This window comes from Podarcis filfolensis, assembly GCF_964270895.1.
Source record: "Podarcis filfolensis genome assembly, chromosome: 1".
NCBI classification, from domain to species: Eukaryota; Metazoa; Chordata; class Lepidosauria; order Squamata; family Lacertidae; genus Podarcis; species Podarcis filfolensis.
In genome coordinates this window covers 96,074,183-96,088,597 of record NC_139604.1, presented here as the reverse complement: position 1 = coordinate 96,088,597, position 14,415 = coordinate 96,074,183, and the positions used below count along the sequence as shown (strand labels likewise).

General features: G+C 41.6%; 1 protein-coding gene and 1 long non-coding RNA gene across 2 annotated transcripts in view; both read right to left on the bottom strand.

Moving 5' to 3' along the window:
* The window catches only part of LOC310767021, a 962,895-nt gene that overhangs the window by 75,326 nt on the left and 873,154 nt on the right, over window positions 1–14,415 (bottom strand). The window lies entirely within an intron of this gene.
* Window positions 1–14,415, bottom strand: part of FMN1 (formin 1) — a 110,613-nt gene that overhangs the window by 65,114 nt on the left and 31,084 nt on the right. The window contains exons 4-5 of the mRNA XM_083610835.1: window positions 8,242–8,939; window positions 4,984–5,134 (exon numbers count right to left, since the gene is read on the bottom strand). Of these exons, the coding sequence (XP_083466961.1) occupies window positions 4,984–5,134; window positions 8,242–8,939 (849 nt within the window). The remainder of the gene's footprint in view (window positions 1–4,983; window positions 5,135–8,241; window positions 8,940–14,415) is intronic.

Below are 14,415 nucleotides of genomic sequence, written 5' to 3'. Positions count from 1 at the left end.
CCAGTATCTTATTTTAAACTGAAAATGCCTTTAATATTACATAATTTAAAACTATTAGAGAGAGGTTCACTTCAGAACAAAACAAGCTTTATATTTATAGCCTTTTATGGGAAGAAAGTACATATGGTCACAATTATAAATGCCAAACTAGACTCTGGCTACCTGAAATAGTCTGAGCAAAATGATCAAAAATCCTGTAGGGCTGAAATTTGTCACACTGGATAACAAAATTGTTAAGTCAAGAGAATAAAGGCCTACCTAGGGCACACTGGCTTTCTGTTAGCCTTGAGTAGTAGCTGAACTCTTACTGGGAAGTAAAGAGCGGTACAGTGACTCACTGGCAGTCAGATGAGCACTGTTGTCCCAACATGCTATTTGCTGTTGAATCAAGGGGCATACTGCCTTTGATACTGTAGGTAGTGCAGAGTATTTTATCCTCCATAGCCGTATCCCCCTTTAAAGCCATCTAAGTTGCCATCTATCACAAATGCTGCATTCAGTAATGGGGTTTATTGCATTAGTTTTACTGGTTATAATGCTGGCGCTTCTTGTCCTTATTTTAATGTTCCTTTTACAGCTCAGTATTTTTGTATGTGATGGAACAGCTTTTTTAATAAGACACTCCACCACGTGTCAGGCTAAAATTTAAACAGCAGGAAATAACTTTGCAACAGGGTGCCACCCCCAATTTTTGTTACTTGAAATTGCAATGCAAAACCGCTCTCGTGGTATTCTGTGTTAACGGGATCGCAAAACAGATCCGCCCCCCCCCCCACAAACAACTGACGTAGAAATTAGTACTAGGCCTCTCTACCTGATTTCCAAAAGTGGCTTTTACGTCATGTGAGAGATCACATAAAACGTAGACGCTATCAGGTAAGTAAACATTGGGAAAACAGTGCAGTCTTGACTGCAGTCTAAGTGGTAGAGAATTCAATAATAATAATAATAATAATAATAATAATAATAATAATAATAATAATAAATTTTTATTTATACCCTGCACATCTGGCTGGGTTTCCCCAGCCACTCTGGGTGGCTCCCAGGAGAATTAAAAGCACAATATGTGTGGTACGTCCTTTCATATGCCCCAAATCTTCCAACATTCCGTTTCACTGAATGATGCCACCTACTGCTATTATAGAAAAAAAATCTCTGTCATCTTTCTCTACACCATGCATCATTTTTTATACCTCTGTGATCTCCCTCCTTCTCTCCTCTGTAACCACCAAGCTGAATGCAGCCCACCAGGCATGTGCATTGCTTGCTTGGAACTGCAGAAAAAGTGATTTGTCAAGCACCTTGCAAGCCCTAATGCACTGGCTGCTGAGAAGCAGCTTTTATCTTGGTGGATCACAGATTCAGTGGGTATGCACTAAATTAAGGTTTGGAAAGACCAGATTGTTCCATCTGGCCCCAGCTAGTGAAAGATGCTTCGAGCTCCCAGAAGTACGCACTTTGCGCACAGATGACAGTAGTATGTAAGCAACCAACTTCCTAGCTGTTGCCAGTTGATGATAATGATACGCCAGCTGGCAGGATACGCCTAAGCAACAGACATGGCAGCAAACTGTCTGCCTCTTCTCTGGTTACTAAATATACCAAGGAAATAGATGCAGTATCTCCAGAGCCTGCGACAAGAATGTAAATGCTGCGATCCCATGCTTCATCTTTCCCTTGTATAAACACGGGGATTGTCACAGCCAGTGCAAGCCTTGGTCATGTTAGTACTAAAAGTAAAAATTCAAAAATAACATCCCTCCTTCCGAACCATGCTGCAAGCCGATGCTCACAGGAGCAGGAATTAGGAAAATGGTGCTCCCTCCGAAATCCACCACCTGCAGCAAAAGCTTACGCCCACTATGTAAGACCAGTCTGTAGCAGAATTTCACTGGGTCAGCATGTCAGACACTCAAAAACTATCCAGAGAAAGAGTTCTTCTCTGAAAGTAAAGGACAATTCACACATATCTTGTTTTTTTTAATGATTATCAAGCTTGTTAACCTGGGCTCAGAATATGCTTGCAGTGAACAGGTCCTGCGAGTGATCAGCTATGACCAAATATTGTGATTTTGGAACTCTAACATGTAGTCAGTAGAGAGAAGAATAACCAATTATGGCACAACAACAGGGGTGCAATTACCAGGGGCACAAAAGGATACAGGCCCTTTGACAAGCTACTCACTTGTATGAGTTCACAGTGAGTATATTCTGAATCAGGATTGAAAGGATGGAATCACAAGCACGCACATTGCATGAAATGGCCCATTACTTGTTCCAAATAAGTCAGTGAGCAATATATTTAGGAATGGGACCTTTACAAAATAAATAATACTTATAATACGATATTATTATTTGTTGGTAATCCTTATTGTGAATTCCACTAATAAACAGATTACATTAGTCTTAATGGTCTTAATGTTGTGTAAATATATTTAGGATTGACAGCATTCTTATAACATTCTGACCCAGGATGGTGTAACACTGAATTATGAAGCCATCTTTTCAAGAATCGTGGAACGTTGTAATTGTTATTATCATTATCTCACAATTACAAAATAGGCAAAAGCATAAAAAACCCTGATGACAGATATATCCTCTTTTTAAAACCACTCTCATTCAAAAATATTGACACTCATCGTAAATGAGAACATGTGCTAATAATTACTTGAAATGAGTTAGAGATAATGGACAACAGAAAAGCCATTATCTTCAGTGGGTTTCTTTTTCTGACTTTGATATGATAATCATAGCACTAAAGAGCCAAAGGTGATTGATGGAGTCTTATTTAGATCATGCAGATGACACAAATTATGTGACATTTACTCCTTGACTTTGTAGGAAGAAAATATAACGGCATCAAATTGAATGTTAGCATCCACAAGAATCATTAATATCCAGTAGATATAGAAAATAATAATAATACTGTGAATATTCAAATGTAAAAATCCTACTCTCTATACATTTTTCATTCCACACATGGGACAGCCATCAAGTTTGCTACAAATACAATGGCTTTAACCACTATGCCTCTTGCCACAAAGCGTGAACGACAGGCATGTTTACTAAAGCATGCATCTGGGAGCCCTGATTGGCTACAGCTCCACAACGTGTTATATAAGTGTTTGTGGTTGTATGCCTATTATTCACATTTTATGTGAGTATGTGGTGGCAAATATCAGTACAGTATCAGTGCACCTTGGCAACACGATAGTTGTGTAAAGAAAGGGTAAAAGGGTGGGGGGGTAAAGGACCCCTGGACGATTAAGACCAGTCAAAGGCGACTATGGGGTGCGGCGCTCATCTTTCTTTCAGGCCGAGGGAGCAGGTGTTTGTCCACAGACAGCTGTCCAGGTCATGTGGCTAGCATGACTAAACCGCTTCTGGTGCAACAGAACACCGTGATGAGTGCCAGAGCGCACAGAAATGCTGTCTACCTTCCCGCCGCAGTGGTACCTATTTATCTACTTGCACTGGCGTGCTTTTGAACTGCTAGATTGCAGGAGCTGGGACAGAGCAATGGGAGCTCACCACCATCATGCAGATTCGAACCGGTGACCTTCCAATCGGCAAATCTGAGAAGCTCAGTGGTTTAGACCACAGTACCACCCACATTCCAGATTCTAGGACCCCATTCTATGATGCCTGATCATTAACTGAACTTCAAAGTGTACAGACATATTTATTTAATGCTTTCAAGAAGAGAATTTTCCCAAAGTGGCTTAATATTTGCATATATACTCTGATGTGAACTAGGCTCTTTGGGTGTGGGTAGAATCAACGAACTGGACCATAAAGAAGGCTGATCGCCGAAGAATTGATGCTTTTGAATTATGGTGCTGGAGGAGACTCTTGAGAGTCCCATGGACTGCAAGAAGATCAAACGTATCCATTCTGAAGGAAATAAGCCCTGAGTGCTTACTGGAAGGACAGATCGTAAAACTGAGGCTCCAATACTTTGGCCACCTCATGAGAAGAGAAGATTCCCTGGAAAAGACTCTGATGTTGGGAAAGATTGAGGGCACAAGGAGAAGGGGACGACAGAGGATGAGATGGTTGGACACTGTTCTCAAAGCTACAAACATGAGTCTGACCAAACTGCGGGAGGCAGTGGAAGACAGGAGTGCCTGGTGTGCTCTGGTCCACAGGGTCACGAAGAGTCGGACACGACTAAACGACTAAACAACAACAACAACAAGAATCAACGAAACAGATCTCCATGCATTCAGACACTCAAGTTGGGTATCAATGAGAAATGAAGTCTATTAGCATGGAGAAGAAAAGGAGCCTGCTCTGCCCTGTTACCGTGCTCTTTCTGTATCGCCCCAGCCAGCAGCGGCCTTTGTGGAGCCGCAAGGTCACCCTCCTGACACCATTGTTGCTGTAGCTTACCTGGATAGGATTCGGGTAGGGAAAGATGGTGGATAGGTCAGGGCTGCACAATGACACTGGTGGAGCAGGCCAGTGTGCCCACACAATCTCATCCTCGCTGCTGCCCTCTCCTGCACCAGCCCCATCAAATTAAGCTGCAGTGACATTATTGTATGGAGGATGGCTCTCCACCAGCACAGATTGCTCCTGGCCCCAGCTGAACATGAATTGGGGTCTAGGCTTGTGTGTGGTGCTAATGGTTATGCTCCGTTTTAATGGAGTTCTCAAGCCATTAATAAGAATGTGACAGAATTCCAGTATGAATTTTAGACACAGCCATAGTTAAGCACTTCATACTATTGTCAAACCTTCAAAGCAAGTCTGAAGACAATTCAATCCCAGGTGTGGGCAATCATTGAAAAGAAAAATCTCAGCCTAAACAATGACAGATTGGGGCCACCACATATAAGATCTGTCATTTGAAGATCCTTTTGTATTTCATTGTTCTTGTTGTATTACTGAAACCTAAAATGCATATAAGAAAGATACTCAATAAAAACCTAGATTATTATTATCTAAAAAGATTAAGTTAAGGTTGCAATGCAGTGATACCTTTTTGGCTTTTGTTTTCTTTTCATAAGACTCTGCTAATGGCTTTTTCTTTTCCTGAGCTGTTTCTTTGGAGAATAAGTATTCAAATTCACTGGCATCACATATGTCAGGCTCTTCCAAAGAATCCCACAGAGTTGGTGCCGTGTTTTGACTAAAATTGGAAAAAGGCAAAATAAAATTACCACAATGTCTCTTTCAAAGTTACTTACTTACTTTACCACATATTTAAAACTCCATCAATATTTAGTACATCTGCCTTTGGACTGGCCTACTATTTAGAAAGAAGTTCCATACCCAAATCTTTATACTGCTCAATACACTGTTTTGTAATCCTGTCTTCCCCTACCTGGAACCTTCCAGATGTTGCTGGACTGCAACTCCCATCATCCCTGACTAATTGCTATGGTGTCTGGGGCTGATGGGAGTTGGAGTCCAACGACATCTAGAAGCCATCAAACTGGGGAAGGTTAGCATATTCAATGTGTTTTCCTCACCGCTGCATAGATTGTGTAGCTTTTCAACACACAGATTGTGTATTACTTATTATTTTAAATTATTTGCATGGACTCAAGATTGCAGGTGATCTGGCAAGTATTCTGAACATATACAAAATAATGGGGAGGGGATTCTAGGCAGAATGCAAGCACAACCTAGCCAAATATTGACAGTATCTTCCATATTCGCTTCTTCATATTAATACTACAGTTAGTATTACCACTGAATGGTGAGATCTATAATTTAAAAAACAATCTCATTTTAATGTTTCATTCTCTGCTTTGAGAATCTTTAGTAACAAAAGAGATTAGATTGCTTTTCTTTGGCAACTACCGATTCTTAATAAGAAAATTATCTCTTGGTTTTATTAGTAGCAGCTGGTATTTTCCCTCCAGCAGGTGTCACTCACATGACATTTTATTCCTACTTGTCATTTCATATCAAGTCTCACCTTTCCCCCCCCCCCCTGCTAAATTCCCATTAAAAATAAAAAATCAAGGCTCACAGAATAAGCAATATTCAGAAATGAAAGTATCAGATCTGGACACATCTTCTACAATGCAAACAGATTCGAGGAAACCTTATAACTAAAAACACAGATGAAGAAAATGTTATAAATGCTACTTTTAATATAGTACCACATTTAGGTATAGAATGGTGCTTGGGCTGTATCAACTGATCTGCTGACGGAGATATACTCTTAACCAACTTCCACAACAGATAGAAAACAGAAATTTGGTAATGAGGGAAAGACATTTTTAATGTCTCTCCCTCAACATTTGGGCACATAAACCTGGTTCAGACATCTTAATCTGACCCTGGCTTCCTATCTAGGTTTGTCAGCAGTGATCAACCCACGCTTTCTCAGTTTGGATACCCCTCCTTCCTTCCTTGGAGGTTTTTAAGCAGAGGTCGGATGGCCATTTGTACTGGATGCCTTAGCTGAGATTCCAGCATTGCAGGGGGTTGGACTAGATGACCCTTGGTCCCCTTCCAACTCTAAGATCCTATGAAAAAATAGCGGTAGCCAGGACAGAAACACTAAAGCCAGACATACACAGGGAGGAGGGAAGGGGAGTAGAGAGCTCATGCGTACAGAAAAAAAAGAAGTTCCAAATAAGGATATGGTGTTATTGTTGTTTGTTATTTGATCTCTATGAATTCATAGTCCACTCTTTTGTCTTCATCAAGCTAAGCAAAGAATAATAATAAGAAAAAATAATAATAATAGAGAAAGTGGGCAGGCAAGGACAGGAGAGCTGCCTGTCTAGGGTGAGTGGGAGGACATTTCATCACAAACTTAGGGGCAATACAACGGTCATCACTGCACTTTAGAATGCTGACCCTACATCAACTTACATATAAGGCATTCCTTCGTATAAATTCTAGGAATTTTACTATGCAGTAATCAGTACTTGGTGGAGAGATGTATTTCCAGGCAAGTAAAATTATGTCGCTTACCGACTTGCGCTTAGATTGTGCTTAGCTAATTAGTAAAAGTTATGTCACTTAGGTTCCTGCTAGCTCGGTGGGGCTTTCCCCTCCTTCTTCCCACTGTGCCTCACTCAAATCTACTCTGGAGCGACAGGTGAGCCACCTGAACAGAGCTTGGGAGGGACAGGGGGGGCTGTTCAGGCAAGCAGAAATGCTTGTGGTGACGGAACAATAAGTGTGTGACACTGAATTCCTCCCTGGGACTGAAGTCCTGTGCTGAGAATGCATGCACAGGACTGTGTTGTAAAGCCCTGGCTTTTGATGATGCCACTAGGACCAGATCCCTTACTAGCCTAGAGAAACATAACATTTCTCTTTCTAAACAAAGTGCAGGAGCTAGAACCAAAGGTTGGTGGGCGGGGGGTTGACTAGGACTGATCACACATCCACTGTTGGGGACACGTGTGCTGCCTTGCTCCCATGACAGCCAGTGCATGTGACATTGGCATGCCTGTAATGTGCGCGCATCATACTGGCATGCCCATGGCATGCTGACGTCACTCGCACACATTGCTGGTGCATGCTGCGTGCCACATGCTGTGTGCAATCCACACCATCACATTGATCGCAGGAGAGTGCCGACGTGACACAAACATGCCCCATGGCATGCACACATGGCCAAATGGAATCTGGGGGGGGGCAGCCCCTTCATTTAAAATTTGTGGGTGCTCAGGAACCCAGGGCTCCCCATAGTCGGAGTTTGGGGCTATGTTTGGGGCTATCTGCTGCCACTGCACAGGTATTAGGCCTACAATGTGGTTCATACAGAAGCAGGCTAAAGTTGACTATCTCAACTCCACTAGTTCTTTGTATGTACCACTAAGCTGCATTTAATTGGCATGGCAGGAAGAGCAGTCAAGCATCTGAATGGCAGTGATATAGGCTACTGGAAAGTCAATGGCCTTCTGCTGTGTCTCAGGCCCTTAAGGATTATCATATGAGCTAATCTGATGGCAGAGTATCTCCAGAACCAGGTTACAAAGAACTCATGCCTCTAGCAGTACTAAAAATACTACATGTCAAGTCATATTACTCTATTTGTGTGTGCCACAGGGCACAGTTCTAAACAAGAATGTTAGACAGATGATGGAACTTTTGAAAAAGGCTACTCCCTAGCAGTAAACCATCCCTTTTTTTAAAATCTACATTTCAAAACCTGAGTTGAGTATTTTTTTATATTTCTGCAATGTAATCTCTTTTTGCTTTAGTTGATCTTGAAATACTGCACATAGGTTTCCACTATTAAATAAGAGGGAAGCATAACTTTACCTGCTGTCTTGTATTTGTATTCTGGTCCAATAAAGTGGCTTCATAGGACAGGCAGGTTCGATGGCAGGCTTTCGAGGACCTTGGCTTGATGACAATGTGCTGCTGAAAAGGAAACTGGATCCAGGAGGTGGTGGTGGTGGTGGTGGAGGAGGAGGACCTGCTCCTGATGGAGAAAATCCTGGTGGGGGAGGTGGGGGAGGCGGTGGTAACTGACCTGCAAAAGCTGCAGGAAGTGGAGGTGGAGGAGGAGGAGGATGGGGAGATCCCATGCCTGGTGATAATGTTGGGGGTGGAGGGATTGAACCAGGAAGAGGTGGTGGTGGCGGTGGCGGTGGTGGAAACATCTGAGATACAGCACTCCCTGAGGCATGGCCATTATTGTCCGATGTGAATGAAACACTATTATTCAAACAAGGTATAGTCAGCTTTTTAGGTATTGTTTGGTTATTTTTGACTGTCCGGCTTTCATCTTCACTTGGCTTTATAAAAGTTTCTCTGTCGGTTTGTATACATACAGTTCTGTACGTCTTTGGTGGGTGATCATCTTCAGTCGATACACAGGCATCCTTTGCTTCCTCACTTCTCCTGTATAATGTATTTTCCAGTTCATTTTCCAAATTTGCAATGACTTCCTCAAGCTTTGCTATGGATGACGCGTGCTCTCCTCGAATATGAAAGACCCTGAGTTCAAACTCGGACTGTGAACAAATAATGAAAAGTCGCTGTTTAAGAAGTATAACTGCAATTGCCATGAAACGTACAGTGCAAGCCTGTGCTTGCTTTCTCAGAAATAAATCCCACAGAACTCACAGGGACCTACTTAGTATGCATAGCACTGCAGCCTTAATTGCCTTAGTTATTGTGTGCAATGCTTGCAATCACTTATAGTGACACTGTCTTATTACCTAAGAGGGAAATTAGGTCTGAAACTACGGCTGGGCAATATCTGTTCTTCAACATGATATATTACCAGCGAAACAATGCGATATATCACGATGTCTGAAATAAGGATGGAGGTATGTAGAGGCACTGGCTGGCTTCACAGTTTTTCCTGCATTGTGATTTTTGCCGGGCCCTGCTCTTGTGATTCACTGCCTCCTGAAGGAGACAGGGGAGAGTTGAGCCGGCAGAGTTAACAGGGGGTGCAGGAATTGAGAATCATTGGCAGGCTTCACAGTTTTGCCCACATTGTGATTTTTGCACAGCAAAAAACACACACATCATGATTTGCGATATATGGCCTAGTCAAAAATTATGAAACCGATATATCATGAAATGGACTTCAAACCAGATTTAGATGATATATCGATATATTGGCCAGCCCTATCTGACTCACATCAGTGAAAAGCAATACAAGTTACATGTAAGAAGGAAAATGCATATGCTAAGCTACATAAGAACCTAAGAAGAGCCCTGGCTGGAACATACCAGTGGCCTATCTAGTCCAGTATCCTGTTCTCACAGTGGTCAACCAGATGCCTATGGGAAACCCAAAAGCAAGGCAAAGGAACGAATGTAGGGGAGGGACAAAGAGGTTTATAGACTCTTCGGCTTTTTGCATGATATTTTTCTTCTTTTCGCAGCTGCTTCTTTCTTTACCCAGAAACAGCAATAACACACTTGGGCTGTCACACACTTCACATTAAATAACAACAACAACAATACAACTTGTGCATACCCCCAAAATTGGTGGCCTTGAAAAAAACAAAAAACCCTGAACAAAGAATACATTTGTTTTAAATTTCAGCAACTACAATCAGAGGCTTAACAATGAAAGGATATTTGGAAGAACAAAATACTGTATGCCAATTTGCTTAAAAATCAAAATTCCTTTCTCGAGACACCTCAGCCATCATAATCTGTTTCATATGCTGCATTAATATTGTCTTCAAGGACAAGCATTTCGTTTATATTCCCAATGCATGGACTGAGAATAATATAATTCAAGACATGACACATGCAAAAATCCCCAGGACACTAAAATATTTGTGTTGTTTAAGAGGTGTCTATGGAATCCAAATGTGCATGTGAGTGAATGAGAGATGCAATTACATGTAGGAGATGTGGCAACGGAAGATTAACAGAAAGCGTAAGGTTACCAAAATACTATTGGGGGAAAAAGTTGCGGAAGCATATATATTATATATGGAACTGCTTGATTTAAAACATTACAAACGCAGCAGTGGATCTGGATCTGGACTTCTAGAGAGCAAAACTCCAAGTACAGAATATTTGCAGTGGAGAATGGGCAAAATGATTTCTTCCAACTCCTTCTTCCCCTTTGCTCCAGAAGGGCTGGAGAGCCTTCTAGTACAGTGTGGGAAGTAGCACCTGGGGGGCTGCAGTTGGAAGGGAAAATCCTCCACCGGGAGTCTTCAAATTACAGTCATACCTTGGTTATAGAACAAGTTAGTTCTCAAACATTTTGGCTCCCAAACACCACAAACCCAGAAGTGACTGTTGCGTTTTGCGAACTATTTTTGGAAGCCGGACATCTGACTGGGCTTCCGTGGCTTCTGATTGGCTCCAGGAGCTTCCTGCAGCCAATCAGAAGCCGAGTTTGGGTTTCCAAACATTTCAGAAGTCAAATGGACTTCCAGAACGGACTCGGTTCAACTTCCAAGGTACAACTGTAGTGAATGGATGGAGCCCTGCTGGTAAGCCATCCTCTACCTTGCTTACTGGCCTCCGGGAAGGTCGTGCAGGGGTCCTGGGATGCTCTCAGAACCCATGTGCCAACTTCCCAAAGGCTAGTAAGCAAGACACCACCTTCCTTACTGGTCCTCTGGGGAGGATGTGTAAGGGCTCTGAGAATGTCCAAGGGCCCTCAAGTGACCACCCCAGTGCCTGGTAAGCAAGATGGAGGGCTTAAAAAGCTCTTTCTGTGGCAGGTTGTTACTCCTGCCTGGCAAGGAAGAACCGTAGGGGGAAATAAGTAGAAATAAGTACAGCAATGCCACAAAGTCTTCTGCTATGCTGAGGTTCAAGATAACCCTTCTGCTTTTCAACAAGTCTTCACAAGTCAGTGACATTAGTGGCTATTTTCAAATGTACGGCTGTTAATTCTAATGAATGAGACTTGATTCTCTAGCAAAAGGTAGAGGGAGAGGAACACCCTAGAATGCACACTTTATTTCAGCTGTTGCCTGTGAGAGGCAATTACAATGAAGTTCTATCTTGAGAAAATCATAGCGCATTAATATTAATGAGTAGGCTTCTTGCATCATTAATCTTACTGTGATCTGACAAGTCTTGTGTTAAGAAGTGGGGAGGGGGGAAACCTAAGATAAAAAGATATGCCAAACAAGTTGTAGCAGCAGAAGGTTCAATGGTGTGGTCAAATGAGAGTGGTTGGATCTAATAAGAACACGGTGTGGACTAGAGGGTGATTGTCTCTGATCTTGGAGAATGTTTTTGGACACCTCGCAGCTCTTTTATTGCTGTAGCTGATTAAAATGAAAAGCCTCACAACTAAAATGTTCTTTTTGATGAGGTTTTCTTTCTTTTTTTTACCATGAACTATAGACCTTGTAGTCCAGTGGGACAGAAACCCTTTGATCTTCAGCAGCCACATAAATTCAAGGTCATAAAACAGCGTTGGATTGGATTTTATTAGTGTGGCTGATGCCAGACTTGTAGAGTTGCCATGCTTCTGAGGCAACCATGATCCCACCTTCCTATTCTTTCCATCCAGGTTTTTGTATGTGAAACCACATTACTATTTTTTTGTGATCTGAAAAAAACAAACACCAGAAAAGAAAGGCGAACTGGCAAGAAGACTCGTGGATTAAGCCATAATTTTAAAAAGCTGGCATTAGAGAAGAATATGCCATTATTCAGCGTACGTTAAGTCCATGTTTTGTCAGCCAAAAACATATATGCAGAAAACAAAAGTGAGCATCAGGGAATGAAGTCAATACATTCCTGGTTCAGTTCTGAAATTGGTCCAGTTTCATTCCAGTTCAGGTCAACAAGTGGTCAGGAACAGAAATATAATAAAAGACACATCCAATTTCTAGTATAATAGACCATTTATATCCATACAAGATACCCCTTAGAGACACTATATGTTGTGGTTGGACACTATGCATTGCAGTAGTAATTTTTTTAAAAAATTAAACAATGGATTGTATCAAAAGGTGGCTTTGCCTTAACAGACAGCTCAGGTAAGACAAGACACCCTACTTTTATCAATTCCAGAAAACTCACTCATTAATCATTTGTGCTATTTCCCCTCTATCACATTGTTTCCTTTTTAATAATACTTGTTTTGGACGAGAGGACTTGTGAAATATTCCATAGAAATATTTACACATTTCAAACAGTGTGAGTTGCAAAGGAAGATAACAGAAGTAATATTTAAAGAAGGTCCCAAGCCAAGAATTTTCTTTATCATTATGATTGCAATTAGGCAGTCTCCAAAACATCACCCCAGCCATTTCTATATCTGGATAGTATTTACGCTGCAATACATATGGATGGGGAACAAAGAGGCTCCTTGTTGATTTTACAGTCTTCTCTTACTGGTTCTTGTGAGGGTTTTTTGTGCTTTTTAAACTGCCTGTCTATTGTTTCTGTGCTTTTTGCAAAGACAGGACGTTTGTTCAGACCTTACTACCTATGGCAAAATCCCAGCTGATTGAAGTCTTGCAAGCCCGCAATACCTTGGCCTCTAACCATGGAGAGATAATGCCAAAACCAGGCTGTTCCACATTTATTTGACTGTAGTATCTCTCTTGATACCAATGCCAGTGAAGAAGCAGGAGGGAGGCAGGGAGTTACTGCAGTCTAATAAATTCAGCACAGCCTGGATCAGACCTTCCTTTCTCTCCTGCAGTGAGGGGATGGGAGGGATTGCCCAAGAACCTGAGATTCTAGTTTTAAGTTTTAAGAAACAATTTCCTCTGAGCATCAAAGAACTGAGAGAATCATGTAAATCTTCTGAAGATCTTGGAGCATACCACAGTTCTTGCATTTATTCAAACATGAACTGGAAGAAGAGCCAATACATTGTATAAAAACAATTATGCTTCTATGTTCCTAATAGTATCAAGATGTTTAGTATATGCCTTCCATGGCAAGTAAATATACCAGACGTGTAGTCACGCAAGCAGTTTAGCTTTCAACTTTGATAATAAGGAGATTTGTATTGAAACTTTATTCAAAGCGTCAAAAATACTCTGCAGCAATAGAATGCACCAAACAGTTTATGGTTCCCTATATATCTGAGTGGCCTTATAGGCTGTAGCAATTACATGAGATGGGTTATTATAATAGTTTCTTTGCTCTTGATTCCTTACAGTTCTTGTGGGTGCATGTAACTTTAAATAGCTATAAGATATAAAATTATCAGTGATTACACACAAAGTCAGTGGAGTTTCTCATGGAGTTTATAAGTGCTGTACAGCGACATATTCTTAATTCCAATTAAGCCAATGGCAGCTAAACATAGGGAGCTGGTTCCTTGTGTGGATAGTCCCTACACAAAAACAAGAGAGCGCGTGGGCACACAGAAACAACTTTCCTAGCCTCCTGCCTGTGTTAGAGGACAGCAATGCAGGCAAGACAGTTCCTTTCTTACTCTAACCAGTCCTTTTTCCTGAGGGGTACTCACGGGTACTGGCAACTCCCCCCCCCCTGCACTGGTTAAAAGTGTGGCACTTACTATAACTTCTTCATGGTGAGTACTGGCACTTTTTTCTATAAGAAAAGCACTGACTCTAACTATTAAGTTGGGGAAAACTGGATTCATGGATCAAGTTTTTAAAAAGTGTTATAACTATGTGTAGTCACGTTAATAGGCATTATTAATGACCTGCTGAATGTTTTCCAGTTTCAATAAGCAACTGATATATGCCCAAGAGAAGATTTAACATCTTGCCATCTAAAATGGGATGGCACGTCATAAAATTGCATCCCTGTTGCAGAATAATGAGATATAACACAAGGTATTGGTATCAAACAAAGCCACAGCTTTATTACAGATGTCAGAAGTTTGGCAAAGGCATTGGGTACCACCACTGACTTCCGACCCACCTGCCAGAAGTAAACCCTGGGTTACCCCAACAGCTGGGTGGGGGTGGAGTGGCGCTATGACTTACATAAAATAGGAGTGCCCCTTGTGGGGTCGCCTGTCTTGAGGAGTGCATACCCGACAACATTTCTCCGATGAAA